The sequence below is a fragment of the Pyrus communis genome, chromosome 2 (genome assembly GCF_041283825.1).
Source record: "Pyrus communis isolate YQ-2024b chromosome 2, ASM4128382v1, whole genome shotgun sequence".
In the NCBI taxonomy this organism is placed as follows: domain Eukaryota; kingdom Viridiplantae; phylum Streptophyta; class Magnoliopsida; order Rosales; family Rosaceae; genus Pyrus; species Pyrus communis.
In genome coordinates, this window is record NC_142566.1 from 24,393,468 (window position 1) to 24,420,022 (window position 26,555).

The 26,555-nt window shown below is 39.1% G+C and overlaps 6 protein-coding genes and 2 long non-coding RNA genes across 8 annotated transcripts; 4 read left to right on the forward strand and 4 right to left on the reverse strand.

The window, feature by feature from the left end:
- Positions 1-14: 14 nt before the first annotated feature.
- LOC137747524 (WD repeat-containing protein VIP3) lies at positions 15-2,043 on the reverse strand. The gene is made up of 2 exons (XM_068487653.2): positions 1,605-2,043; positions 15-827 (listed from the first exon to the last, which is right to left on the reverse strand). The coding sequence occupies exons 1-2, from the start codon at positions 1,941-1,943 to the stop codon at positions 213-215; spliced, it is 954 nt and encodes a 317-aa protein (XP_068343754.2). The 5' UTR covers positions 1,944-2,043; the 3' UTR covers positions 15-212.
- Positions 2,044-2,455: 412 nt separating this feature from the next.
- Positions 2,456-4,975, reverse strand: LOC137747030 (uncharacterized). The gene has a single exon (XM_068487025.2). It carries the CDS (start codon positions 4,829-4,831, stop codon positions 3,101-3,103), a length of 1,731 nt encoding a protein of 576 aa, XP_068343126.2. The 5' UTR covers positions 4,832-4,975; the 3' UTR covers positions 2,456-3,100.
- Positions 4,976-5,784: 809 nt separating this feature from the next.
- LOC148698800 (uncharacterized) lies at positions 5,785-7,573 on the forward strand. The gene is made up of 4 exons (XR_015952435.1): positions 5,785-5,871; positions 5,994-6,076; positions 6,614-6,680; positions 7,503-7,573. It is a non-coding gene; the product is annotated as an uncharacterized LOC148698800 (long non-coding RNA).
- Positions 7,574-10,350: 2,777 nt separating this feature from the next.
- Positions 10,351-12,726, forward strand: LOC137747446 (uncharacterized). Its single transcript, XM_068487553.2, has 6 exons — positions 10,351-10,620; positions 10,744-10,818; positions 11,002-11,135; positions 11,501-11,957; positions 12,181-12,291; positions 12,416-12,726. Exons 1-6 carry the CDS (start codon positions 10,534-10,536, stop codon positions 12,476-12,478), a joined length of 927 nt encoding a protein of 308 aa, XP_068343654.2. The 5' UTR covers positions 10,351-10,533; the 3' UTR covers positions 12,479-12,726.
- A 569-nt stretch (positions 12,727-13,295) lies between these two features.
- LOC137747447 (uncharacterized) lies at positions 13,296-16,104 on the reverse strand. The gene is made up of 6 exons (XM_068487554.2): positions 15,936-16,104; positions 14,893-14,975; positions 14,626-14,733; positions 14,010-14,136; positions 13,817-13,934; positions 13,296-13,700 (listed from the first exon to the last, which is right to left on the reverse strand). The coding sequence occupies exons 2-6, from the start codon at positions 14,900-14,902 to the stop codon at positions 13,647-13,649; spliced, it is 417 nt and encodes a 138-aa protein (XP_068343655.2). The 5' UTR covers positions 14,903-14,975; positions 15,936-16,104; the 3' UTR covers positions 13,296-13,646.
- Positions 16,105-19,402: 3,298 nt separating this feature from the next.
- Positions 19,403-21,483, forward strand: LOC137747445 (pre-mRNA cleavage factor Im 25 kDa subunit 1-like). Its single transcript, XM_068487552.2, has 7 exons — positions 19,403-19,847; positions 19,981-20,026; positions 20,188-20,281; positions 20,368-20,441; positions 20,526-20,612; positions 20,945-21,055; positions 21,146-21,483. The coding sequence occupies exons 1-7, from the start codon at positions 19,666-19,668 to the stop codon at positions 21,215-21,217; spliced, it is 666 nt and encodes a 221-aa protein (XP_068343653.2). The 5' UTR covers positions 19,403-19,665; the 3' UTR covers positions 21,218-21,483.
- LOC137747443 (Tetratricopeptide repeat (TPR)-like superfamily protein) lies at positions 21,451-23,083 on the reverse strand. The gene has a single exon (XM_068487551.2). The coding sequence runs from the start codon at positions 22,988-22,990 to the stop codon at positions 21,536-21,538; it is 1,455 nt and encodes a 484-aa protein (XP_068343652.2). The 5' UTR covers positions 22,991-23,083; the 3' UTR covers positions 21,451-21,535.
- Positions 23,084-23,686: 603 nt separating this feature from the next.
- On the forward strand, positions 23,687-24,490 carry LOC148698801 (uncharacterized). The gene is made up of 2 exons (XR_015952303.1): positions 23,687-23,964; positions 24,112-24,490. It is a non-coding gene; the product is annotated as an uncharacterized LOC148698801 (long non-coding RNA).
- The last annotated feature ends 2,065 nt before the right edge of the window (positions 24,491-26,555 follow it).

Here is a 26,555-nt window from a genome sequence, read left to right on the forward strand (position 1 = left end):
TTCGAACCAAGAAGCAACCACAATCAAACCAAATTTAATTCTAAGGCTTCACCAATTCGATGGTAAAAGATCCGTTGAATCGGTATGTGCATGCATTCCCTAGACCGACACTAGTTTCTTGTATTACACACAGAACATCAGAACAGGGTATCAAACAAACCGATTACAAGCGCACGGTCTGGTAAATTTCATTTCTCCCCGAGCCAGCTACTTCAAGAGTAGTCGTACAGCGATATACTCTTGTCATCGGACACACTAGCAAGTCTACCAGGCATTCCTCCTGGTCGAAACGCCACTCCCCAGACTTGGTCAGTGTGGTTGCTCATTGTCTGCACAGCTCCCCTCATGCTGATATCCCACAGCCTCACAGTTCTATCACTGGAGCCCGTTGCAACAGCCGCCCCATCACTGCTCACATCCACACTCAGGACCCAGCCTGCGTGACCTGACATAGCCCCAACCAAGGTTTTACCCTCAGCATCATACATGTGCACATGGGCATCATCCGAGCCTGTGAAGAGCAACCGGGGCTCAACGGGAGAAAACACGAGAGACCTCACTGGCATGAAGTGGCCTTCCAGGTGGTGCAGGAACTTGGCACGATCTGTATCAAAAACAGAAACAGTTCCATCCATCGACCCACAAGCAATGCGTCTCCCATCAGGACTCCAGGCAACCGATAGCACAAACTTCTTGCTGCTGCTTTTGTCAGTTGGCTTGGTTCCTTCAGGGCGAGGAATCGACAATGTGGCTACTATATTCCATGTGGCAGTGTCCCAAACTTTGACGGATGCACTTCCCCCACCTGCCACAGCTAGCATGGTACCCTGATCAAGAGCCACAAGTTAGCATCAATTTGAATAGGCTTTTTAGCTAAAATGGTCTTGCATAACTCATCAATTTGGTCCCTAAGATTTGAAATCGATAGAATTGGTCCTTGAGTTGGTCCACAATCAATCATTTTGGTCCTTCTATATAAAATCTCCATTAAATAAGGACAAAATGATAAAAATCCAAAAAGCCATTTGAATATAACCAAAAGGGTTTGCTTAATACTTCAATTCAGCGCCTCCAAACTTAATTTAGCAAAAATAAAAGATGGTTCTCAATTTGATCCACTTTGAATATCAGTCTAACAATGAAGAACTAAAAGAGATCAACAACTTTTCGGGAAGAACTTTCCTGGAACGGTGATACCATTTTGGTGGTATCCAAGCCAATCACGCAATGTCAGGTGAGAGATTTCAAATGGTATCACCAAAGTCAATCACACAATGTCACGTCGGAAATTTAAGAAGCATGGCATTATAAAGACGGGTGGCATTATAAAGACGGGTGACAGAGTGTGATTGCCTTGAGATACCGACACATCCCGCGTAGGTAACTTTGTCTCCAATTGGCATCTCTGACACTATTAGTAAAGCATCCAAACAAAATACACCATATTCTAAATCCCCAATTCTAATTTTAGCATAATTTCCCAAGTAAATAAAAAAAACAAAGCAGAATTAAATGCATAGATACAAAAACAAGTAAACCAACATTTAAACACAAAATTCACTCAGAAAATAAAATCCAGAATTTCCAACATTGTAAAAATGTACCTGGGGATTGAATCGTAATTGCCACACTTCAGACGGCGGGGCTTCGAGACTGGCCACGGTGTTGTTGGTGTCAACATCAAAGATCCTGACGAAGCTATCGAGCGAGGCCGAGGCGGCGATGCGGCCGGAGGGGTGAGCCGCCACCGAGGCCACGCCGAGACAGTGGCCGGTCATTTTGCCCCGGTTAACCAGCTCGTCCGGTTGCCACAGCCTCACGGTCTCGTCCAGCGACCCGGTTAGCAGCAAAGCAGGTCGGGAATCGGTGGCCGGGACCCACGTTACCGCCCATACCGACTCGTCGTGCGCGTCGTCAATTGATTTCAGTCCGGCGAGCTTCATTGGCGATTGATTTTGGTGAAACGACAAGAACCCTAGTTTGCTTGCTTCTTCAGTCTTTTCAGTCTTCGATTTTCTGTTTCCGGGAGTTTTTTGGGTTTTATGTTTGGGCTAAGATTTTGGTTGGTGTTGAGATTGGGCCTTACCGAATTTTTGGGCCCGTAATTGAGTAGGTTTGTTTACGTATTTGTTTATTTGAGCCAATCGTCAGGTCCGTTCAAGACTGATTTCGAAGGAAGTACTTTTGCTCGGAAGGGCTTTTTCTATAAGTGCTTTAGTTCGTTTAATCAATAGAAAAGACTGGTTCATCTTGCCCTTTCATAATATAGAATAATGATATGCATTTGGGGTTCAAAACTTCATTATTCCCTAAATTAATGTAATTGTTTCGAACTCTCTCCTTTCTTTTACAATAATAAAAAAAAATTGTTAAATCTGCAATAACAATCATTGCTACATCTGCAATGTAATAAGAAATAGGATGAGATGATTGTATACAACTTGTTACATGTATGTTTAGGGAAACAAAATATTGTACTGAATTCATTTCAACCCAAATTTCTCGCCATACAAACATGTAAAAAAGATTCCACACGAAAACAAAATTAGGTCAAACTTGAAAACCCATATGCATATATATATATATATTGTACTTTAATACAAAATGGCTCTAAGAGGTGAACAAAAACACATTTAGATCCCCCAATCCATACAAATAATACGAGCTCCAAGAGGTGAGGAAAAAATAAAGCCACTCAGAACCCATTGTGTCCTTCTATACACAGATCATCAAAACACAATGAACCCAGAATCCAATTCACATCACTCTGTATCTACATAAGAGAAAGATTCTGAAGTGTAACTGGAAATATAATCCCGCCGACTCCTATATCTTTAGTCACGTATACCTCCGATAGATCTTCAATATAACCGGGAGTATATTTCCCCTCTTCTTATATCTCTCTTCACGTATATCACTGATTGTATGCAAGAATATTAGCGCAGAAGGTGCTCCAAAAGACGAAAAAAAAACACATTCAGAGCCCTAATGCCTTCCATCTTTTCTTTGCCAGTGCGTACCATAATTCTAAAACAATGTGTTAAGATTGAAGGTGAAAGTAAAAGTCGAAAATGGTAAGTAAAAAACCAGTGCATGCAGATTAGGGCATCTTCATTTTCTGCCTCATTGAGTTCATCTTCTCAAGCCTCCACTCATCTTTCAGCCTAGCAATGAAGTTATCAGCTTTCGTATTAACATCTGGGCTAGGGCAGAACACGGAGGATCCGCTGCCGCCGTCCATCGCGTTGACTTTACTCTGTACTTCGGACTTTGACTTCATGTCTTCTTCCTTACGTGGAGATGCATCAACGTCGTCAACGTCGTCAACGTCCTCCAGTTCAGGAGATCCACAGCGCGAGCTCTGCGCGCTCTGTATCTTAACAAAATCCCCGCGCACAAAAAACTTCAGCTCTGGCGTTTTAAACGATGGAGGTGGCGCAGGCGCCACCGGAATTAACGGACTCTGGCAGCCGCTATTCACTTTCCCATCGTATAAATAACTGTTCGCCTTTGTTGGCAACGGCGGCCGGCCACTGGAGGGGGAGTGTCGCGGCCGGGAAGTAGCCGGAGGCGGTTGTTTCGGCGGAGTTGGTGGTGCCAGCGGGAAACTAGTATTCCAACTCTTGTGTTTTCGCAATGCCGGCTGCGGTGGCGGTGGTGGCGGAGTCGGAGGCGTCAAGACGGAGTGAGCTTTCTTAGTTTTGCTCATTCCCTTTTTGAATAGATTGTGAAATACAGAATGTGGCGGCGGCGGAGGTGGCGGTGGAGGAGGTGGCGATGGTGGCTGTCTTGTGAAAAAATATTCCCCTTCTCTGTCTTGTTGTTCGTGTTCATGCAGAGAAGCAGCGGTTTCGTAAATGTTTCTGGTACCGGTGACCTTGTGCTGCTTCTTCCTCTTTCTCTGGTTAGACAGAACCGAAGCCCAAACCATCGCTATCTCCTTCTTCACATTGCTCTTTCTACGCTTCGACTCTGATCTAATCCGAATTGGTGACGGCGGCACGACCGGACGTGGCAGTGGATGCGGCGGCGTCGGTGGCGGAGTTCGAACTTTCTCCAACTCTTCAGCCTCATTAATAACATTTTTATTAACTACTTTCTCCGTCTTTTGATCTCTCCGTCCAACAGTCTGATACGTCCTTCTCGGTTTCGGATTACGGGGCGGAGGAGGTGGCGGAGGTGGTGGTGTCGAAGGCTTGGATGGCAGCGGAGGAGAAGAGTGAAGCACAAAAGTATCCACCGGAATCTCCTTAATTACATCAGAGTACTCCTTGGGTCGCCGTTGGTGTGAAACTGGCGGGACACGACGGTAATCACCAATTTCGAAGTCGTCGAAAAAGTGAAACTGTGACTTGTTGTGATCCCGAGTTTCCCACACCGAGTCCTGCCCGAGTGGCCTCAGATCCGGGTAGGAACTGCTGCTCCTCCTCAACCGGTCGCCGCCGGATTCAGGCGTCCTCCTATCTGAATATCCAAACCATTGTTGCGGAAGTAGGGATGCAGCTGATTCCGATTCCGATATGTTGGCTCTGTTTGTACGAATATTGTCCAAAGGGTGCGGAATATTAGTGTCGGGAATGCGATCTTCTTCAGAGGATGATGCGTCGTCATTTAGCTTGGCGAAAACGCCGCATAGGATTGCGAAAATGACGAGAAGCACGTTGAGGGAGTCCCAACTTTTCTTGACGGAAATGGTGGGGCGGAGGAGTTGAGAGGTGAGGGAGAGGAATTGAGGGATGGCGTAGAAGAGGATGATGGAGATGATAATGGGGAACAGGATGATGAGCAACGGTGAACTTAGAAGTGGCGATGGTGAGCGGCGGGGAGGCATGGAGGAGGAGGAGGAGGCGGTGGAGGTGGTGGTGGTGATGGTGAGTTGGGACAAGTAGGTGGGGGGTGGTGATTTTGGTGGGTCTTTAGGCTTTGTTTACCTGCATTGCATTGCTTTTGATGAGGGAGGCAGATTCTCTGCCCTCCCACTTCCCATGCCCTCCTGTTTTGTATGGTTATGGTTAAGACATGTTAACATATTATATTGTTTTTTTATAGAGATAATAAGACAACAAAAAAATAGTAATATAAAATATTGACGTGATTTAACTGTGACCACACAAACAAGAGGGCACGAAAAGTGGGAGGATAGAGAATTTGCCTCCTTTGATGAGTTGGGAATTTTGCTAACAGATATACTATGCCGTTAGAAAACGAAATTAATAATGCACCTTCCTTAATTTCTTATTAATAAAAAACCATTGAGTTACATCAAACATAATACGAAAATATTTTGAGTTACATCAAACATGATATTTGATAAAAGAGATACAAAAAGTATGCAATTGAAGATAATTAAGAACATTTTAAACGTCTAACTCATTACCTGGCTCCTTTTTGAAACTAAGATAGCTAAGAACCTCTCAAGCGCACAACTCATTACTTCACTCTCTTGAGTTACTTGTACTAAATATCTTCTATTGGTATTAAATTTGGTCAGTGATAGGACATTATTTTGACTAAGAATTGACATGTTAATTGTAACATCCCGTCCCAAATTTCATTTTAACGTACTTGGAGAATTACGATTATACCCCCTAGTTCGTTAAACTTACGTGTAGTTTTGTGTTGTGTGGTGTAGTAGGACCACACACACACTCATACATTTTCTTTTTCTTCCCGGGATTCCCTCCCTCATTCCCTCACTCTGTCTTTCTCTGTCTCTCTCTCTCTCTCTCTCTCTCTCTCTCTCTCCCCCGAGTCCATTTCTTCTTCTCCCTTCTGCAAACACACAAACCAACTCAAATCTCCACCAATCGAGAAACCAAGACCACCATCGTGCTCGTGAGGCTGAGAGGAGTCCAGTGGTGCCATTTCCAGGTAAGAACTTTGACGTTTTCACGTCGATATCACCTTGGCCGATTTGAACACTGTTCATGCACAATTAATCTAGCTTGTTTTGGGAGATTCTAAGCTTGTAGTTGTGTTTGTGAGGTTCCCAGGAGCTTGGGAGTGGTTCGTTGGGTGAATTTGGACGTCGGGATCGTCCTGTGCAAAGTTGGCCGAACTTGGATCGTTGTTGTAGGTGAGATTTCATGGTTTTTAGGCCTTAAAACTAGTCTAACGTTGTTCTACTAGTCCTAAGCTTCATTTTGGCTTTTGAATCGTGAAAAATGGTTGAAAAACGAAGGAGAAAACAAAGTTTGAAAAATTCCCAGTTTTCCGGCGACGGCGACGGCGACTGGCCGGAGAAGGAAGGGGAATATTCCGTTAAGTTTAACGGAATATTCCTAACGGCAGTGACGGCGTCAGTTAACGGCGTCAGTTAAGGTTAACGGAATATTCCGTCAGGTTAACGGAATATTCCTGACGGCGTCAGTTGACACCGTCAGTGTGCAGTGCACGTGGCTGCGCGTGGGGGCGCGTGGGTCCGTGACTGTTCAGGCGCGTGGGGGCGCGTGCGTGGTCCAAAAATTATTTTAAAAATATGGGTGTGATCCTGAGGTTGTGTAGATCACATTGATATATTCATTTGTCCAATTTGAGCAATGTATGAGAAGTTATTACGAGAAGTTGCTTAGGTGCTTTTAAATTAACGTTTTCGTAACTTTGTCGCGTATAGGTGATTCGTTTTCCGAAGACGAGCGTACACACTCGAGGCAGGGGGGCTACGACCCTTCTAATTACCAGTGAGTGGGCCTTTGTTTTCCGTATATACCTATATACATATTAATTCCCAGAAATTAAATAGAAAAGGGTTAATTGTTTTATGCCATGCATCATATGAATATTGTTTACTCATCATCGCATGAATTAGTAACGGCATACATTTATATATGTGTATTTGGTGCTGTGGACGCACAGGTAAGTGCCAGGTAAGTGGTATTTATGTTTGTATGCAATGGTAGTTTGAGAGGTTTAGAGAGCTCTTAATCTGCACCCCCGGTGTTAGTGCTCCCGCCCGAGGCCAGGGCCCAGCCTTCACGTGTATGTTCACCAGCACCGCATGCTCGCCTTGGATCCAAGATAGGTGCAAGCCTGTCGTACAGACCACATTAGGTGGTTCCGACTTGTAGGTGACCCGCGATTTATCGCCCAGCTTCACGTGATCGTAGCACTAGAGCATACATATATACATTACACCCAGCCTGTCGTACAGACCACAATAGGTGGTTCCGACTCGTGTGCAGATTCAGTTATTGAGTTGAGAGTGGAGCTCTAGATGCAGCCGTACAGGTCACGTTAGGTGACTCCCGGCTGCTAGATTATATGTTATTGATGTGATTTACGCTTGAGCATTTATATTTGATTATGAGACTCTGTTGTGGCATATTCTCGAACATGAATGGCATATCATGGAGCATGATTGACATATCTATACATACGTATATATGTTCATTTTCTGGGAAGTATACAGGTTTTACGGCGAGGGGTTAGAATGTTTTTTGTTAAAGAGTTTTCAAAGAGCTTTGTTTTTGCCCACTCACGCTTTTGTTTTTGCGCCCCTCCAGGTTCTAGTGGTCTAGCAAGTTCGGTGGTTTATCCCAGAGGGCGTCCCGGCATTTCTGACAGACATTCACCATTGTAGGGTCACCTTCGGGTGTAAATACGTCGTATCTTTTCCTTTTGGACTGTTGTAGACTTGCTCTGTATTGTGTCTCACATACACTAGTACTTTGTATGCTTTTAGGTTTTTATTTATTCGTACTTTTATATTACTATCTTAATAGCTTCCGCACGCGCACATGGCTACGTCACCTTCGCGTGACGGCCAGCATGCCCTGATCTCGGTCGGGGTGTGTCATTAATGCATTGATCTAAGCTATTAATCATGTAGATTTTCTTATGTAGTCATGATGTATTACAAAATAATTATCTTTTATGACCAAGTTACGCGCTCGTTTGGTTAAATGATAAAGATAAGATTGATATGAAGATGTATAATCAAATAGAATGAAAACGAAACTATAAATGTGAATCATGAGGGTGTACGTTAGATTGAAACATTCGGATTAATACAAAACTTAATCACGCTTAATGCATGACACATAACTAGTTTTTACAATTGTATGGTAGTGTGTATCACTCAACAATAGTTGTTTGCTAACAACTAATAGTCTACTGACAAATGGCAACGTTGAGTTGATAAGAATCATTTTCTATGCTAGATCAAAACTTAGGTTCGAATTTCTTTGCCGACAATCTCTTAGCCAAATTAATAATTTGATCTGCCAATTCCTCAAAATCAAAATCAAAATAAATTAAAACTGATTTAAAAAGACAGAAAGATAACAATATTAATTTGACGTATTTCTAAGGCAAGCAAGTTGTAGGTGGAGTCCATAAGACAGATCAGTAGAGGACGTGTATGTACGAGTCAACCAATTTTCTTCTTCTCTTCTCTCCTTGTTTGAATGATGGGAGCGTGGTTGCAATCATTGAAATTATACCCTTTGGCTTTTACCATGAAACCACCAAAACCATGCCTCTTGGGTGACAATCTGTCAAAAGAATAATTCTGGAGAGAATCTGCTGTTTTATAGGCGGTTGTAGGGTTTACGTAAAGCTATGTACCGTGATAAGAGATAAAGACATGCAAGTGTGTTGTGACGTATCTTTTTTCGTATTTACCTTTGATCACGTGACTTGAATTTCTGATTGCATGAGATAGACAAACAAAAAGGCACCAAACGAATCTCTCCCTTTTTATTTTTCCTTAACAATCCATTATTTGGTAATACAGCTTTTAACGTGACCAGTTTTCCTGCATATTTTTCTCTAACTATGTTGGTTGCAGACTGTTTTCTAATTATGGCTTTCCATGTGTGGAAAAATTGACTTGGATAAGAAATAAGCAGAAGCTGTGCTGTGGGAAAAAAGCTATGATTCGAGTCCTAGTGCTTTTAGCTTATCCATGTCCCACGCATGTCCTTGGATAGAGAGGTCACAGCTCCCATGTCTTGCAAGCAACTTTTTTAAACAGCAGAAAGGTACAGCTCCCATGGCCACCACGACCAATTGTCGTCTAAATCTCCCCAAAGGGAGGGCTATGGCTACTAGGTAGCGTTTAGGGACGCCCTTTTCTTTTTTCGAACCTTTTCTTTATATTCTTCTCCATGTGAATATTGGGGAGATCTCCATTGTTTTTAAGTCTTGAGTTTTTACTTAATTAGCAAAAGTAAGTGATTACCGATCTCGATCTCTCCTCTTTCATATGATATTTTCTTGGTTTCTAAATTGAATAAATTGAAAGACAGTCGAGATAAAAAAAAAAATGAGAGTCATTTTGCAGTACATAATTTCTTGCTTCTCTCCAAATTTAACACAAGATAAACTCCATGCTAATACAATTTGATTGATGGCGTGGGTTCGAACCCTGTCAGTGGTTAATCTAACATCTAATATAACAAAATATATTGTTTGAAAAAAAAAAAATATAAATTGATACTAGTGATTGGTGGATATTTTATCATGCTGATATTTAAGGGAGCGCCAAGTGCTTAAAAGTTCAACAAAATCATTGCTAAAACCAAAATTTCACTACTTTTTGGGATTTTAAACCAACATTGGATGGAAAGTTGTATTTTTAATAATAATAAATAAATAAAACTATGACACAAGAATGAAGCGACCCAATTTGATATAAATTATCAAAAGGAACACTCCTGAAAAAAATGGACTTTTGGAGAAGGGAAAAAAAAGAGTTAATGCAAGAATATAACCATTAATTTTAATAGGGATGAATTATAGTTTTTTTTTTTCCTAATTACTATGTGTTAGTAGTAGCTAATTGGAGTTGAGTTGGGCGCTAATTTCTACTAAAAGGTTCCTTGAAAATTAGCTCCGATTATTTTTTCTAATTTACATATATCAATGGTCAAGAATCCTCGCTTACTCCTAGCACGTCTCAAAGTATTACATATATTTAAAGCAGGAATGGACATAGCCAAGTTACATATACCAGAGTGTTCGTTTCTATGCTTAGTAGTTTAAATTAGCTTAGAATATCGCTCTGATAATAATATAAAAAAGAATGGTACTATCTGTGCACCCAACATCTCTCAATTTATAGCCGTTGGATCGATTAAATTGAAGATGATCAATGAACAAAAAAAGAGCAAGTAGAACGGGAGCGAAAACTAAACCTTCATTTTTCAGCCTAATTAACAAGTGTGTATGAAAGATAAAAATGATGTTTGAATAGCATTGCTATTAAAAAAAAAAAAAGTGTTGTCCAGAAAACTATGCAGCAGAATGGGCTTAATTTGAGATAGACATAGTTCAAATTTTGGGCCTCCAATTATCCTTCACATGTGGGCCGAAACATGTCGCCAATCATGTAAAATGAAACCGAGCGGATCGCAGTCGTTTTGGTATTGAAAACTTCTAACCCAAAACCCTAATTCTAAATCCTCCTGCAAATGCCTTAAACCCTCCGGAACTTGGATCACCTCTTCGGTCACCTGGTCGTAGACTCGTAGAGCTTTCTCTCTCTTCTGGATTTGAGCTTGGGTTTGTTGCATACAGCTGAATCAGAGAGAGATGGTGTGGTTTCAGTGCGAGGATTGTGGGGACAACCTTAAGAAACCCAAGGTTCTGGGTCACTTCAAGTGCTGCTCTGCTCGAAAGGTCTCTACTTTCCTAATCCCAAGACTGTTTGGTTACCGAGAAAATTTGGGCTGTTATTAAGTTTTGATCTTTTGACTTATTGGGTTGCTAATATTGTCGCTGTTGTTGCTGTTCATGTTTCAGTTTTCGTGCATTGATTGCGGAGAGACATTTGGGAGAGAAACCGTTCAGGGTCACACACAATGTATGACTGAGGCGGTGAGTGTTCATTGTTTGGATTATGAATCGAACGGTTTTGATTAGAAAATATTTTGAATTGAAGGGTTTGGATTTGAAAATTTAATGAATGGGGTAAAAGGGGGTGATAGTATTTTGCCGGAACTTGTTATGGATTATAATTTTGCCGGGATGTAGAGTTGATTCCTTTGTTTTTGTTTTCAGGAAAAATACGGTCCCAAGGGCGGACAAGGGAAACCTTTGAATGGTGGGGTAGCCAAGCCCAGCAAGGATGGAAAGCAGCAACCCGATTTTGATATTACTGTCGGGTTGACTAAGCGATTTCCATGGTTTTGTAGGTATGTTCATCTCATCTTATTTTGTTGGTAATCTTTTATTCGCATGTTTATTTATATTTCGTATCAAATGATTGCCGTGATCTTGAGAATTTCCCATCGCGATGCATGATTGCCATGAACTTGAGAATTTCCCATGGCGATGCATAATGCATTTTATGTTTTTTTTGTTAAATTTCTATATGCATTCGTGCTAGCGCTTCCCTTTGAAAGTGATGGTTTCAAATTGCTGAATTAGTTTGTTTTGAACTTTTGAGTAAATGCATTGTCTGTTGTCGACATGAAACATGGAAGAGAGTCAGAGAAGAAAAAGATGTAAATTGACATTGTGATCTGATAGTTTGCTGGATATATCTGTGTACTTTCAGTCTTTGCAATACTAAAGCTACCAGTGAGCAGACCCTCCTGCTGCATGCTGATGGAAAGAAGCACAGGGCAAAAGCCCGAGCTATCCATGCTGCAAAGCAACAACCTAAGCAGCCGGAAGAATCTGTTCTGGATACAAAACCTCCACCCGAGGACACGCCAAAGGGTGAAGTTCTTGAGAATAAACAAATAGAGGAACCTAAGTCACATGATGCGTCTAGGGTCAATCCCAAGCATAAAATTTCCGAAGCAGAGAATGATGCCTTACTGAAAAATAAAAAGAGAAAGCTTGACGCATCCAAGAACGATGAATCAACAAAGAAGACTAAGGATAGTACATCATATGAAGTAGGAAATGGCAAAGTGGTTCAGAGTGGGAAGAAAGAAGCAAATGGGAAAGAGGGAGAACTCACTACGAATATAAAGTGGAAGAAGTTGATTACATCAACCCTAAAATCGGTGTGAAATCTAAATAATCGTTTCTTGCTTTACCCTAAAATTGTGCAATGCATCAGGCCACTCTCAAACAGAGAAAAAGATAGCAATATTCTCCTTTATATACAGATTAGTGAAATGAACACTATCATGAGAAAAGATTCACTTTTATTTGTTATGCATTTGCTTTACGCCATTGCCAGTTATTTGATATAAATTCAATCGGCTTTTTATATGCATCGTGCAGAATGATGGAGTCCTGAAGATGAGGAAATTGAAAAAACTTGTGATGAAGGCTCATGAAGAATCCGGAGTAACAGATGACGAAACCAAACTGAGTAATATGTTTGAGCACAAGGTTTGCGGCCTATCCAATGTTTATTTATTCCTTTTTATTCGTTATATGCAAACTAGTAGTATCAATTGGTCATCAGACTCACCCGTTTACATTATTTTTGACGATGCTGATTCCTTGGTCCCAGATCAATTCAAGTTCCAAATTTAGAGTCGAGAACAAGTATGTTCATTTGGCGGCCAAGGATTGAAGTACGGTCCGTTTGAACTGGAGTGTGACTGGGGGATTTCAGCTAGTTTCTTCTCCTTTGAAGCCCTTTCAAGCCGTGGTTTATCCCCTCGTTTGAATTCAAATTCGAATGCAGAGTTACAAATCTAGGACACGGAGGAGCTTAGGTTATATCTACATTTCTCATGTCATTTCTTCTGTTTTAAAAGTTTTCAGAAGAAATATCGTTGTCATTAATTCTTCAATTCTCTATGAATCAGACATTCTTCATTTGTTTTATGTGTTTGGAGAGAAGCTTAATCTAAAACTTCATGTTCACGAACAAGGTCATAAAAATAACAAGAAGATGGAGCAAATAAAAACACGAAAACATGAAAAAGCATTACTGGTACTATGTTTTCAGGCAACCGGCGATGGTAATTCCGATGGGTTTGCAAATGGAAGCACTTACAGTCTACAAAGCCGATGATTCTGGTATGGGACTGACCGGCAATCATCTCCACCCCGGTCATCGGATCATAAGACTTCACCTTACAAAGTCCAGTGTTAATGACGTTTCCCGTGTTATTAGTCACTCATAACTGATGACAAGTAAGTCTCGGAAGCTGCTTGCAAGCACGGCTAGACATGTCAACGGATCGGATTTTGATCCAAATTCGACATAACGTAGTGGATAGTGTTGTAACGAGGGCTCAGGGCCTTGCTTAATTACAAGTTCACGCTACAAGGCTTGTTAATTTTCTGTCATTTTAGTGAACTACGGTGGTGGAAAGCTCGTAAAAAGCTCGTACATTAGCTGATATTATATTTTGGTTGGGCAACTGAAATGCGTTCAAGGATTAAAGATCACACAGCTCTGTATTTCACCTCTATAAAATTCTGTATAATTACAATGTTTACACATATACTCGTCTTGCCTCATTTGTTCATACAAATATGAAAATACGAAAACATTAGCTCATCATCATCCAGAGCTTGTACTCTAGACGTCTGAAGAATTGTCTGGGAAAAGTCCAGGTTCTTTTCATCTGTCCTTTCCTTTTTTTCGTTTACATCCCTTTCAACCGGAATAAAAAAAAATAAAAAAAAAAAAAAAAAAAACATCAGTATTTGTGTTCTTACGGTTTCCAATCCCACAATGATTTCTTCACGCTTGTGAAGAAGTTGCTAGCGCCTCCAATTGAGCAAATCTAGAACATCCGACACAATGCTATGATCAACAGCACGACAGAACAAACCAGTGTCTGCAACAATTGGATAATTATGCCAATTAATCCTCTGATACATGGTTGAGGATGTAAACTTTAAACTGCAGAAACATGCTAGAATGGAAACACATAATCGAGAGAGAGAGATATACAGCAATTGCAGAGGCGGCTAGTCCTGCTCGCTCCCTAGGATCCTTCCGATAGTAATTTCCAAAATAGAGGACTGTGGCATAGTACCACATTAATGGGAAGACGAAGCCTAAAAGAAAACTGCAGTGCAAGAAACAGGAATGAGACAAGGAATAATGAAAACTAAGGAGGGATAGAGCAATTAAAGATACTCACGAAAACCATCCTATCCCGCAGCCAAAGCAGGGAAGCTGTTTCTCGTACATCCCTGACGAAAAGTCATCTGCGTCTCTAATTAAGGTATATTTTCCCTTTTCAGGATCCGCAGCTTCTGTTGCTTGCCCTACCATGACCATAAGACCTCTCACTTGTCTGGATAAACAGTTGATATAAAAGATCCAGTTGCTATAAAGATCTTGTTTATCGACAGAAAATAGAAATTATATACATCCCGGATCAGATTCATGACATTTTTAAATTACTACTGCATCCCAGCCCAATGTTTAATCAGGGAGTATATTAACACAATCATCAATTCTAGCATGCCGATACATTCTCCCGCTAACAGGTCTTAAACAAGCTGATTGGTGCTGGAAGTTGATACGACAAGAGGCATTCCATTTTAAATACTAAGTTAAAAAGCTATCTAAACAACAAACTATCATGGATGGAAACAGTGCATGAATGACAAAAAAACACAATTTGATAGAACAAACACATTCCATAGTCCATGCGAGGAAGATTGATACTTGTCACGGATAATTGTAAAAGCACTTAAAGTTGCGAAACCCAAACAGGATTTGCTAAAGAAAATGTCCAAACAAGATCCTACCTTTAAATATTGTACTTAATCGAGCTGATGGTCTCAAAAGTTCAAGATGCTTTTCAGATGATGATCTCACCAGCTCAAGGTCGTTTCTCAAACCCTCTCCCGAAGCATCTGCAACACCAATAAATCTTGTATCAGAGTAACTAAGTAGTAAAATCATGACTGGTCATGCTAACTTAATCATTATAGTTCCGAACAAGTGAATATATAGGCATAATTTATTATATACAAAAAAGATTAAGCCCGAGTAATTAAGAGATGTTTGAGTACTTTGATCCATGAGTCCTACAGCAGAATTGCAGATGAATATGAGGGGCCAAAATCCTGACTTCTGTTACCACACCTTAAAATACCTGCTCCACAAAATTAGAAATTCAGTTCAGATCCAATTTATCCAGGATTTTTTTTTTGTTCATGATCTTTGAGAAAACATTTATCTTTACTTGCTCGCATATCAAACATAAAACTTGAACTAAAGTTTGCAACTGCTTGGAGCTAAACAAGCCCTCCCCTTACTATGGTTAAAAATCATTCAGAAATCACCTTTCTCATGGCAAGCAAATTCATTCCTTACAAATTAAAGCATACTACGGGAATCGGGATCATTATCTTGAACCGGAACTGAACACAAGCAATTGATTGTAGCTAAACAAGCACTCCCCTTACTATGGTTAAAGAAGATTCACAAATCACCTTTCTCGGGTCATGCAAATTCATTCAGTACAAAATTAAAGTATACTCCGGGATCATTCACTGATTTGCTATTGCTGTGCTTTGCAAAAAAACTGTTTTTGCTGTGCTGTGAGAATAAGCTCATTTTTGCTGCTTCACGTTTTCAGCTTTTTTTTTTTTTCACCCAAAACTGAACACTGGGGTGGATTGGACCCAGCAACATTTTGCTATTCTCCAGCTCAGGTGGAAATACAACACAGGTTTTACATGGTACTATGGTGGACTACTACTTGGGGCAACAAAACCTTAGTTCTTTTGAGTTGCGTCCCAAAAAATTTCATTAACCAATCACTCGCATCTAATTATCTATGCATGTGCCGCAAAACCTTCCACAGAAATTCCAAATCATCCCAATTCAGCTCATAAACCTTTGAATTAAGAAATCCGAAATTCAAGCACACACAATCATGTCAAGACAAATTATTGAAAACCCATCAAGCACTAACATCAAGTTTTGTAAAAGTTTTGAACTTTATGCAAATCCCAGCAAACCCAGAAGAGAATAACAGTTCAAACAAACCAATCATAAAAATTGAAAGAAAATGTGCAGATAGAAAGCTGGAAGAGGAGAAGGAACTTGCCCAATGATTTGCAGGAACTGGGGAGCAAAATTCCAATGAAATTTCTCCTGCACAGATCAAAATTTGAGAGGGGCACTTTGCGTATTTGAGAGAGAGGTAGGTCTTGTACTGTCTTACGGGTCAAGGAAGGCTCCCTACAGTGCAGAAAAATTGACTCCTCCTGTCTGTTGTCTTTTAAAATTATAAAATACAATTTACATACTTATCAAGTTATAAATAAATTATTTATATTCTTTATTTATTTTTTAATTTTTTTCAACTATTTATTTATTTATTTTAATGGTTTTGGTTTGTATTAATAATTTTTTTTTTTTTTTGTAGTAGTTGCTAAAATTATTTGAAGAATGGTTGGTAGAGGAATCGACGATTTTGATTGGATAATAGTTAAAAAGACATCTAAGCCCATTGTTTGACTCTCAATTTTCTGCGAAACTACGCAATTTGATTGGGTGGGGGATTTTGGGCTTCAGAGCGCCCACGGTTGACATGTCGTTTTCCATTTGTTTTTTTATTTTCCGGTTTAAATATCGCCGCCTTGTGCCGGCAAAATAATTGGAAATAAATTATGCTTTTAATCAAGATTTTTTTATCCGACCAAGAAAAGAGTTTTTTCTACTATTCTATATTATCTTTAAATTTTAAATTTCAATTTATATAAAATACTAGGTTGGATGCTTAGTGATGTCCAAGTTTAGGAATAACGATTTAAAACAAGAATAATGTTAGGTTGGCTAAATTTATAGATTAAATTTGCAAATTAAATAATGCATTATCAATAAAAAATAAGCACGTTAATCAACATTTAAGTAATAATTCAATCATCAACTTTCATGTCATCTTATTTACAAAATTTATAAAATTGCATCTTAACCTTTTCATTAAAACTTCAAAAAATGTGTGTGCATACTTTATTCATATTTTTGTGTGTGTGTGTGTGTGTGTGTGTATTCACTATTCTATGGACAGTAATCTCTTGTGAAATGTGATGGTGAGATTTATATTTCTGATCAATATATAAGTTAGTAATATACCCAACAATGTAATGCAACAAACATTTTCTAATTTACGTTATCATCGCAAATATGAGTTGTATATCTGTTGATTATATAAATGGATGATAATTTCTTGTGAATTGTGATGGTAAGACGTCCATTTTGGTCTATATATGAATAACGCTCCAAGAATATGATACAACCAACATTTACTACTTTATAATTTTCTTGTTTTTATAATTTTATTGCTTTCTAATATCAATTTTTATTTTTTTAACTAAATGGAATTAGTGCATCCATATTATCAACGTGGTTAAAAGGCACACAACATATTAACACATCAATATGGGATCCACGGTCCACCTTTATATGTATTGTTAATACTATTCTGAAAAGCATTCTAGGTGGGATCTAAGCGCTAGGCAGAGATTGGACGCTATGGTTAGGGTCTAGACGTTTAGAAAATTGGTTAACTTTTTAGGTAGCAATTAGGCACCTGCCTAGGTGGTCTAGATGGCTCTAGGCGGTTCAATTTTTTTCATTTTTTAATCTTTTTATGTAAAGGCTTGAAGATGGTTTTCTTGTAACATAACTTTGAATACATAATTCATTTTTTTCTATTCAATCAATTGTAGCTACTTATGTTTTTATTGTTATACTAATATATTTAAACTATATATTAATGAAACCCTCTTTGTCAATCAAAAGAGGGTGAAAAGACAATTTTATCTTTTATTATAACAAAAAAGTTAAGGACAGTAACGTAATTTCACAAAAAAAATTTGCTATTTTTTGTTTAAGTATCACCTACGAGTGATTTTATCATCTCTAATTAAAATTTAAAAAAAAAAAAAAAAAAAAAAAACCCTCTCTTCCTCTATCCACTTCCATGTTCTCTTTCACTCTCTTCCTTTCTCCTTCAATTTTAAAAACAAAAGTAAAAAAATTTCACACATACTTTGTATGTGGGCATATACTAATTTAAATTTTTTTAAAAAGGGGCCTAGGCCCCTAAGCATTAAGTTTCTGCCCGCCCCTAAGCATTAAGTTTCTGCCCGATGCCTGACTAGCGCCTAACGCTTTTTAGAACTTTGATTACTACCCAAAACAAGTCACATGATGATTAATTGTGGGTTTCCTTTGTTTTGTGACCCAAATTGTAATCAAGATTACATTATGGTTGCATGACACTCCAACAACTTTGCCAATGTAGAACAAGAACATTCTAGAGCCGTAAACCTGAATCAACGGGAAGAAGTAGAGGGAGAGCCATCTGGTTTGGCTTGGTGATTAGCTTGCTCAACAAATTAAAGGATGATTAATAATCTAACAATAATATTTTGGTTGTTAAATGAATCATTATCTTCTAAACTTCTCACCCGCTAATTAACTTTTAATTTTATGATTAATACGCAAATTTCCTTAATTAATTAACTTTCATCATCCAAAGCAAAGGGGATATGGGGTTATACATCTTTTCAAGTTACTTGGCTTGCAAGAATTGATGAATATTGAGTTTTTCTTAATTAGGTTAACTATTCATCATATTTTTGAGTTTCAATGATCACTGATTGAACTTGCAAGTTGGTGTGATTTGATTGTAAATATCTAATCTCAAAGGACCAATCTATAAGCTTGTTAAATATAGAGGCATAAATCAAATCTTTTCTTTGCCTTAACCACCACGAGATGGTCCAGTGGTTGGGAACGAATTTCAAGTATGTATTTCACACGAAACGTCTTACGTTTGATTCCTGACGTTGGTGAATCACACGAGGGTGGCCAATGGGAGACTGAAATGTCTCCGTGAGCCTTCTCTATCCTCGCGAAAGTGGACTAAACGAGCTGATCCCCTTTTAAAAAAAAAAAAAAAAATCTTATAATTACCTTGTCAATCAAATTTACTCTCATTTTATTCGTCTCATATCACTTGAACTAAAACTTATATTCGAACCTTATCGGTTATCATTCTGCGCACTTCTCCATCTGAAATCAGAAATGCCTTCCTCCACATAATTTAGATCTTGTCAATTTTTACATCCAATATAATAGTTACATTTTTCACAAAGAAAATTGAAATTGTATAATTTACATTATTGTTTGTGGCCAAGAGCAAAAACGAAATTTGCATTTGTTGGTGGAATTTTATTGGGTCACCAAGCAAATCAGGCTTCAGTGGGGACAAAACGAGTCCATATTTGGACCCAAAGAACCCACAAAAAAAACACCAAAAACATATCCAAGCCCATGAAAAATCCCCTACCACCTTCCTACATAACACATATACAACATATTGCTACTATGATGTATTGTGCTAAAAAACCCAAGACATGTTATTTTGATATGACACGAGTATATTGTTATTGTAGCATTCTGTATAAAATAAAAAACACAAATAAATTTTTTTCACGTAGCATTGTTAAAGTTGACACAAACGACACGGTGCGGTATATCCCCGTTGTTCTTCTCTCACTAGTGACAAGTAGCCAAGTAGCCAATTCTCCAGGTCTCTCCGGAACGCCACGTTCGAGAGACGACACAAGAATTCGTTACCAAACTCCATACACAGGCCACCTTTCCCTTCTCTCTCTCTTTCTCTCTCTCTCTCTCTCTCCCCGTCCCTCCTCCTCTCTCCCCTTTCCTATTTATTTCTCCTCCTGCGCCTGAAATTTCAGTTCTTCCCGTCCTATCAGTGCTTCACTTCACAAGAATCCCAGAGAGAGAGGGACACTTGAAAAATGGGGGATGAAAGGGGTTCCTTACACGTGTCAGACAGCAACGGTCTTGATCATCGTGACAGCGATGATCAGAGCCGTACGCTGGACATATACCCTCTCAGCAGCTACTACTTCGCTTCCAAGGAAGCCATTCCTGTCAAGGTCGAAGCTCCGGCCGATCGTCTTCACAGATTAAAGTCCAAGTACTTACTTTTTTTTTCTTGGGTTTTTATTTATTTATTTGTGTATTTTCAATTGGGTTTCCTTTATTTTCATCAGTTTTTGCTTAAAAAAATTAGAAATATTAATTTTGGTTTTGTGCTTGTTGAAATATAGTTATGCTGCTTATGGATTGAGGACTTGTGTGGAAGCGGTTCTTCTGGTTGGTTTTCTTTGTTCTTATCAAGCAACATGTTTTATTATTTATTTATTTATTTATTTTTATTCGAGCGATATTCTAATTAATCTAATGTAAATTACGGGGCGAGGGATTTCGATATCGAAAATGTGAGTAAATTTGATATTGCCTTCACCATAATTCAGGTTGAGTTGTTCAAACATCCTCATGTGCTACTCTTGCAAATAAGAAACTGCATTTTTAAGCTGCCCGGGGGCCGCCTAAGACCCGGCGAATCAGGTGAATTTAACTCATCAGTTTCGTCGAAATAAGGACTTGAAAATGTTGTGAGGTTTTACAGAAATGGAAGCTGTTTGAACTCGCAGAGATCAACGGATTGAAACGTAAGCTGTCGAGGAAGCTATGTATCAATGCTGATGGTGATGGGATTCCTTGGGAGGTAGGGAACATGGAAATATGTTGTTTTGTTTTCGGGTGGTATTCATGTTGAAAACTTGTTGGTGTAAATTGTTTCAATGTTTAGGTTGGGGAATGTCTTGGGGCATGGTTGAGGCACGACTTCGAATCATTGCTCTGCCGGGACTTGCCAACCAGAGTTGAAAGCCCAAAGGTAATGCGCTCGGTCTCCCTCTAACATGTGGTAGTTAACAGTTAACTGAATAATCGACGTGGCAACCAATCTGTTAAGATCATAATAATTGATGTATAGCGGGGTGCTAGGATCAGTTGGCAACACGCTGGTGCTGATTTGGCTGTGCCTTGTGGCTAGGATCTGCCCGCCTGGGTGTGCAACTGATCGTAGCACTCCCTTGATGTATAATATTGGGCATGAAGTATCATATTATGTCATCGATTCATCAGTTAATGTGTTTCCCCTCCTAACAAGGCTGCTTCATATGGATGCCAAGAAGCGTGATTTCTTATGTTTATGTCATTATGTAGGAGTGCACAAAACTCTACGTTGTCCAGTTACCAGATTGTTGGAAGTTCGTTGCGCCAAAAAACCAAAAACTGCTTGCTATTCCCTTGTGCCAGATCGCCAAAAACAACGAGGTAAATGAATCTTAAAATTTGTGTCCGTACATGTCTGTAAGCTTTTGAACATGTGATGGGAGATTGAATTAGTCTTATTGTGTTCCACAGACGTATGGACCTATAATATCAGGTGTTCCAGAGATGCTATCAAAGTTTACCATCAACATTGTAGAAGATTAAAACCAATTTGATCGCCGTTGTAGAATATGCCGTGTGGTTTGCAGATGAGGATTAGCAGCAAAAATGTGCTTTGGGGAAAGTTGTTCCTTGGCAGCTATCTCTCTGTAAATTTTGACAACCGTTTGTGTAATCTACATAGCGTGTAGATTTCGTGTGTAGATTTCTTTTGTAACTTCTATGTCCGACGCTATAGTTTTCAATAAGGTCGGAACATGGCTACAATGTCAGCTCTCTTAGAGAATTAAAAGAAAAAACTGTTTATGGAAGTCCGAAGTCGAAAAATGAAGGTTACATCTTCACTGAACTTAAAATTCATGACTACTCAATTGCACTCTGCCCTGGTGCTTTTATGATGCAGTTTTCCCTCATCAAATCTCTAACTTTCTCAACTTCGTCCCACCTGCCTTCTTCTGCATAAATATTTGACAGCAACACATAATTACCTGAATTCCATGGTTCGATATTGATAAGCTCTTTAGCTGCAAGTTCCGCGAGCTCTACTTCATCGTGACTAGAGCAAGCACCTAGCAGTGCACCCCATAAAGCAGCATTCGGTTTCGTAGGCATACTCTTAATCAGGTCATGAGCCTCCCTCACCTGTCCGCTTCGCCCGAGAACATCAACCATACATCCATAATGCTCTAGTTTTGGCTCAATTTGGTGAGTCTCAATCATTGAAGCAAACAAATCCTTTCCCTTTTCCACCAAGCCTGCATGAGCACAACATGTTAAAACCCCAACAAATGTTGCATCATTAGGTCTCTCGCCCTTGCTTATCATCTCCTCGAACAAGCTGATCCCAAGTTCACCTTTCCCATTAAAAGCATATCCCGAAATCAGAGTGTTCAAGGAAACAACGTTTTTGCAAGGCATTTGGTCGAAAACACTACAAGCAGCGTCCAAGTCTCCACATTTAAAATAAAAGTTTATAAGTGAATTCCCTACTGATACAACTTCTTGCAGAAGTCCTTTAGAATCCGTATAAGAGTGTATCCATTTCCCAACTTCAACAGCTTCCAAATGAGCACACGCAGGCAAAACCGAAACCACAGTCACTTCATCTGGTTCAAAACTCTGATCAAGCATCTCACGAAAAAGTTCCAAAGCCTCACTATCTCGCCCACTATGCGCTAAGCAAGAAATCATCGAGTTCCAAGAAACAACATTCCGTTCACCCATCTGCTTAAACAAACACAATCCCTTATCGACATCACCTGTCTTGCAAAACCCACGAACCATCAAATTCCAAACGATGATATCTCTCTGAGACAAAGCATCAAACACCTTCTCAGCATCCCCCATTCTCCCACAAGTTACATAAAGCTCAATAACTCCAATCCTAATCGAACTAAACCATTCAAACCCAACTCTTAGAATCTGTCCATGGACGCACTGGCCTAGTCTGTAATCGCAAATGTTCGAGCATGACTTGAGCAACGGCGCGTAAGTGTACTCGTCGGGGCGGATGCTCTGGTATTTCATGAGAGAGAAAATGTATAGGGATTGTTCGAAGGGTTTGCAGAGTGAGAATCCTTTGACCATGGAATTGAAGAGGAGGATGTTGGGGTTGTGGGTTTGATTGAAAATGCGATTTGCGTAGCTCATTTTGTTGAGTGACCAACAAACGGAGACGAAGTGGGCGAGGACTTGATTGACTTGGCCAAGGCCATGGCGGAGGAGGTGGGCGTGGATTTGGCGGAGATGGGTTCGGGTTTTGTGGCCATGGAGGAGGCGGAGGACTCGCCGCTCCGCCTCACGGCATGCTCTGCTCATGGTTGTAGAGTGGAGCTCAGGATTACCGGAGTGGGTGAAGGTCGAGAAGATGGGGAGTTGGCGGGAACGGTAGTTAAACGGTCACTGGAATTTAAAAGGTAATGAAGTTCTTTACCACTACTCAAAAGGACGTAGTATATGAAATAGGCTTTTTAGTCAATATTGTTTTTGAGATTTGCATAACTCATAACTTTAATCATTGAGATTCAAAATCACCATCGATCATTTTGGTATTTATGTTAAAAAGCTCCGTTAAGTTAAGGGTATTTTTGTAAAATTAAATTCTCCACTTCCTTTTTCACCCTTTTTCTCTCATCTCTCTCATCTTTTCTACCAAAGTTCTCATGTCTCTCGTCAATTCGTCCTCGTGGGTTGATAGAGAAAAGGGAAAAAGTGATTAGGGTTTCTGAATTGGGGGTTTGGGTGACATAGATTCAATTCGAGTAGAACCAAGACTGAAAATCAGAAATTGGTACGAAATCTTTTCGAATTGGTGAATTGCGAGGCAGTGAAGTTGACTGCCACATGGTAGACCATTTTCGCAGATTTGGGAGGCTCCCAAATATAGTGGTGCATGTTTACTGCTGTCTTGTGGTGTGGAATAGTTTAAAGGTTTTGGCATTGAATAAGAGTAGGAAATATATGAGGAAGTAGGGTCCTCTGGTTTTTGACATCTAACCTTTTTGCAACATTTTCTTCCTTTTGACAAGCTTATTGATTGAGTGCTTTCCATTCACATTTAATAAGCCTATTTTTTTGTTGAAGTTGTGCCTTCCATTCACATTCATAGTTGGAAAGCAACACCGAGGTATAATCTGTTTTGTGCTGTATTTTTTTTTATTTTTTAATTGTAGATTTTGATAATGAAAGTGAAGTCCATTAAATTGGTTGATATTGTAGGTGGGGAGGGGCAGGGCATGGGAAGAGGGAGAGGCATAGTATCTAGCTCACAACCCACTCCACAAGTTCAAATGGTACATTCAGTAGCCCTTTAGTTTTTCTATTGTTTATTCTTTTCCTTTTTTTTTCAACAATAACTTGTGTAAATTGTGATAAAAGGAGTACGATTTGGATTTTATAGGGTGACTAAGTGTAAGGTATTATCATTTGGTTTTCAACAGGTACAAGGCTGCATTGGTGTCACTTCCCAAGTAGTGCCACCACAATCACAACCTACCAACAAACGATACAAATCACCAGCAAAGAGAGGCAAGTCCTGGAAGCCTTGAGCATGGAGGGAGTTTGTAGTTTGGATATCATTGCACAAATGGAAGAAAACGAGCTGCAACAATTTATTTTCTTCTTCTTTTTGAATTAGAACAGTTGGATATTGATTTTGTAGTTGAACATTTAGAGTTTGATCTTGCTGTTAAACATGTGGGATATTGTTTTTTGATGTTGAACATTTGAACATATTTTGCTTTGGGATATTTTGCAAGTTACAATGCTAATCATGTTGAAAATTTCATGTAATGGAACATGGTATCTCTTTTTTGTTGATTCTATTGATTTAGCCTTGTCTATGGATATACCATAGTTTGAACCATTCATTTCATTATATTCAAGTGTGCAAACTGTACAATTTTTTTTCCAAAAATTCATGAAAGGGAAAAAGTCAAGTACCGTTTGCGATGATTTATTTGAGTTTGATGCCAAATCGTTTTTAATAATAGTTGAAGAGTTGATATCACTGCCAAAATTAGCAACATAGGGTTTTTTTTTTTTTTTTTTTTTAGAGAAATGAGAGAAATGAGAGAAAAAGGGTGAAAAAGCATGTGGAGAATTTGATTTGACAAAAATACCCTCAACTTAACTGAGTTTTTTAACCTAAAGACCAAAATGATGAATGGTGGACAATCTCATGGACCACTTATATTGATTTTAAATCTCAAGGACCAAAGTTATGCGTTATGCAACTCTCATGGACCATTTTGGTTAAAAAGCCTAAGAAATAAGACTAAGGGAATCTCTGTAAAAAAGGTGACAAATTAACTCATTGGGTTGATACAGGTATCATTAGAGCAACTCCACTCTTTAAAAAATAAGTTGGCCCAAAATCCATTTAATCCACCCAAATGAATAGTAATTGACTGTAATGAACAGTAATTGACCAAGTGCATTTCCACACCTAAAAAAATGAGCTGGCAACAGTTTAGTTATTTTGTATTAAAATTTTTTACAAAATAATAATTTTTTTTTTTTAAAATTTCATATAGGATTTTTAACCAATCTTGTCACACCATGTGTCATTATCCGAAAGTATAATGTGGAAGATGACGGTTAGGTATTTATAGAAATGTAGGGTAAGGTAGAAGATGATGGTTAGGTATTTATAGAAAAAAAATTAAATTTTCGTTTTAATTTTTTCTATATTTTTAAACAATTTTTATTAAGTAATTAATATGGACCGTTGAATTTCTAAAAGATTGAAATCCAATAGCCCAAAAGTGGACACGTGGTCAACGATAAGATTTCTGACATTTTTTAAAATGTTTTTTGGATGAAAAACCTAGATGGTTGATTTGGAAATCGAATGGTCCTGATTTCGCCACGTCATTGGCCGTTATATTTTGAATTCAAATTTTTTTTACCGTTGGAAATCCAACAGTAAAAAAAACTAGTCATTGGAAATCCAACAGCCAGCACCGCGCCACGTGGCCCAAGTCTGACGTCTAGTTAGTGTGCCTACAACGTGGGCTCCCCTCTGCGAGCTGTCAGGAACGCGCGTGTTTCCCACGCTCCAGCCACAAAAAAAACTCTGCCTGAGGCTGACGTTAGATGGGCCGGGCTGGGGTGGACTTTGGGCCAACCTATTGGGTAGGGTGGAGTGGGTTTTTAATTAGGGGACTAGGCTGTTTTGGGGGACTTTGGACCAACCTATTTGGATGGGGTGGAGTTGCTCTTAAGACCCATTTAATTCAATTTCACCTTATACCATCATCACTACTACTAATCTCATCTCTAGATTGGGTAATACCAAATTAAACAGGTCTTAACGGTTATCTACCCAATAGGTTGATTCGCCACCTTTGAAGATTGAAAAGCTAAATATGTGATGAGATATGTAGATTCCTTAAAAACCTAACCCATGGCAAAACACTTAAGTTTCAAGCGCATCACCATTCTCTTCAAAAAGGCATGTCATAAGCCAATTCGTAAAGCTGTATCCTTGATACTCGATTCGCGCGCTTTTTATTTTGATCTTCGATTCATTCCGTCATTTGATATATATCAAAACAACAACAACATCTCATATTCCTCCAGCACAGTCTTCTGTACCGTAGTCAAACTACCATTCAACATTCAAATTGTGGTATATGTATGATCGAGTTTAATTTATTATAGTATAATACGACGTATCAAACGAGTCATAACTTGGTGAAGTTCATCATCTTTTGCATCTAGTGCCCTCATAGTTTCTCTTCTATTTATACACATGACATGATCTTCTTTGTTGATAACATATACCAACCATTATCTTCTTGTGCCGAAATATCTTTTTATCCTTATCCAAAAAAAATGAAAAAAGGAAGGTGACAACTAAAACGGTGTCCTGTACTGTCTT

Bases quoted from the DNA above. Each gene is read 5' to 3' on its own strand.
- LOC137747524 (XM_068487653.2), bottom strand. From the start codon at position 1,943: ATGAAGCTCGCCGGACTGAAATCAATTGACGACGCGCACGACGAGTCG. The intron at 828-1,604 runs GTACATTTTTAC...GCTCTTGATCAG, and splicing joins AATTACGATTCAATCCCCAG to GGTACCATGCTAGCTGTGGC.
- LOC137747030 (XM_068487025.2), bottom strand. From the start codon at position 4,831: ATGCCTCCCCGCCGCTCACCATCGCCACTTCTAAGTTCACCGTTGCTC.
- LOC137747446 (XM_068487553.2), top strand. From the start codon at position 10,534: ATGGTGTGGTTTCAGTGCGAGGATTGTGGGGACAACCTTAAGAAACCC. The intron at 11,136-11,500 runs GTATGTTCATCT...GTGTACTTTCAG, and splicing joins CGATTTCCATGGTTTTGTAG to TCTTTGCAATACTAAAGCTA. The intron at 12,292-12,415 runs GTTTGCGGCCTA...CCTTGGTCCCAG, and splicing joins GTAATATGTTTGAGCACAAG to ATCAATTCAAGTTCCAAATT.
- LOC137747447 (XM_068487554.2), bottom strand. The intron at 14,137-14,625 runs GTAGGATCTTGT...TGGTCATGGTAG, and splicing joins ATTAAGTACAATATTTAAAG to GGCAAGCAACAGAAGCTGCG. The intron at 13,701-13,816 runs GTATATCTCTCT...CAATTGTTGCAG, and splicing joins TAGCCGCCTCTGCAATTGCT to ACACTGGTTTGTTCTGTCGT.
- LOC137747445 (XM_068487552.2), top strand. From the start codon at position 19,666: ATGGGGGATGAAAGGGGTTCCTTACACGTGTCAGACAGCAACGGTCTT. The intron at 20,613-20,944 runs GTAATGCGCTCG...GTCATTATGTAG, and splicing joins CCAGAGTTGAAAGCCCAAAG to GAGTGCACAAAACTCTACGT. The intron at 21,056-21,145 runs GTAAATGAATCT...TGTGTTCCACAG, and splicing joins AGATCGCCAAAAACAACGAG to ACGTATGGACCTATAATATC.
- LOC137747443 (XM_068487551.2), bottom strand. From the start codon at position 22,990: ATGAGCAGAGCATGCCGTGAGGCGGAGCGGCGAGTCCTCCGCCTCCTC.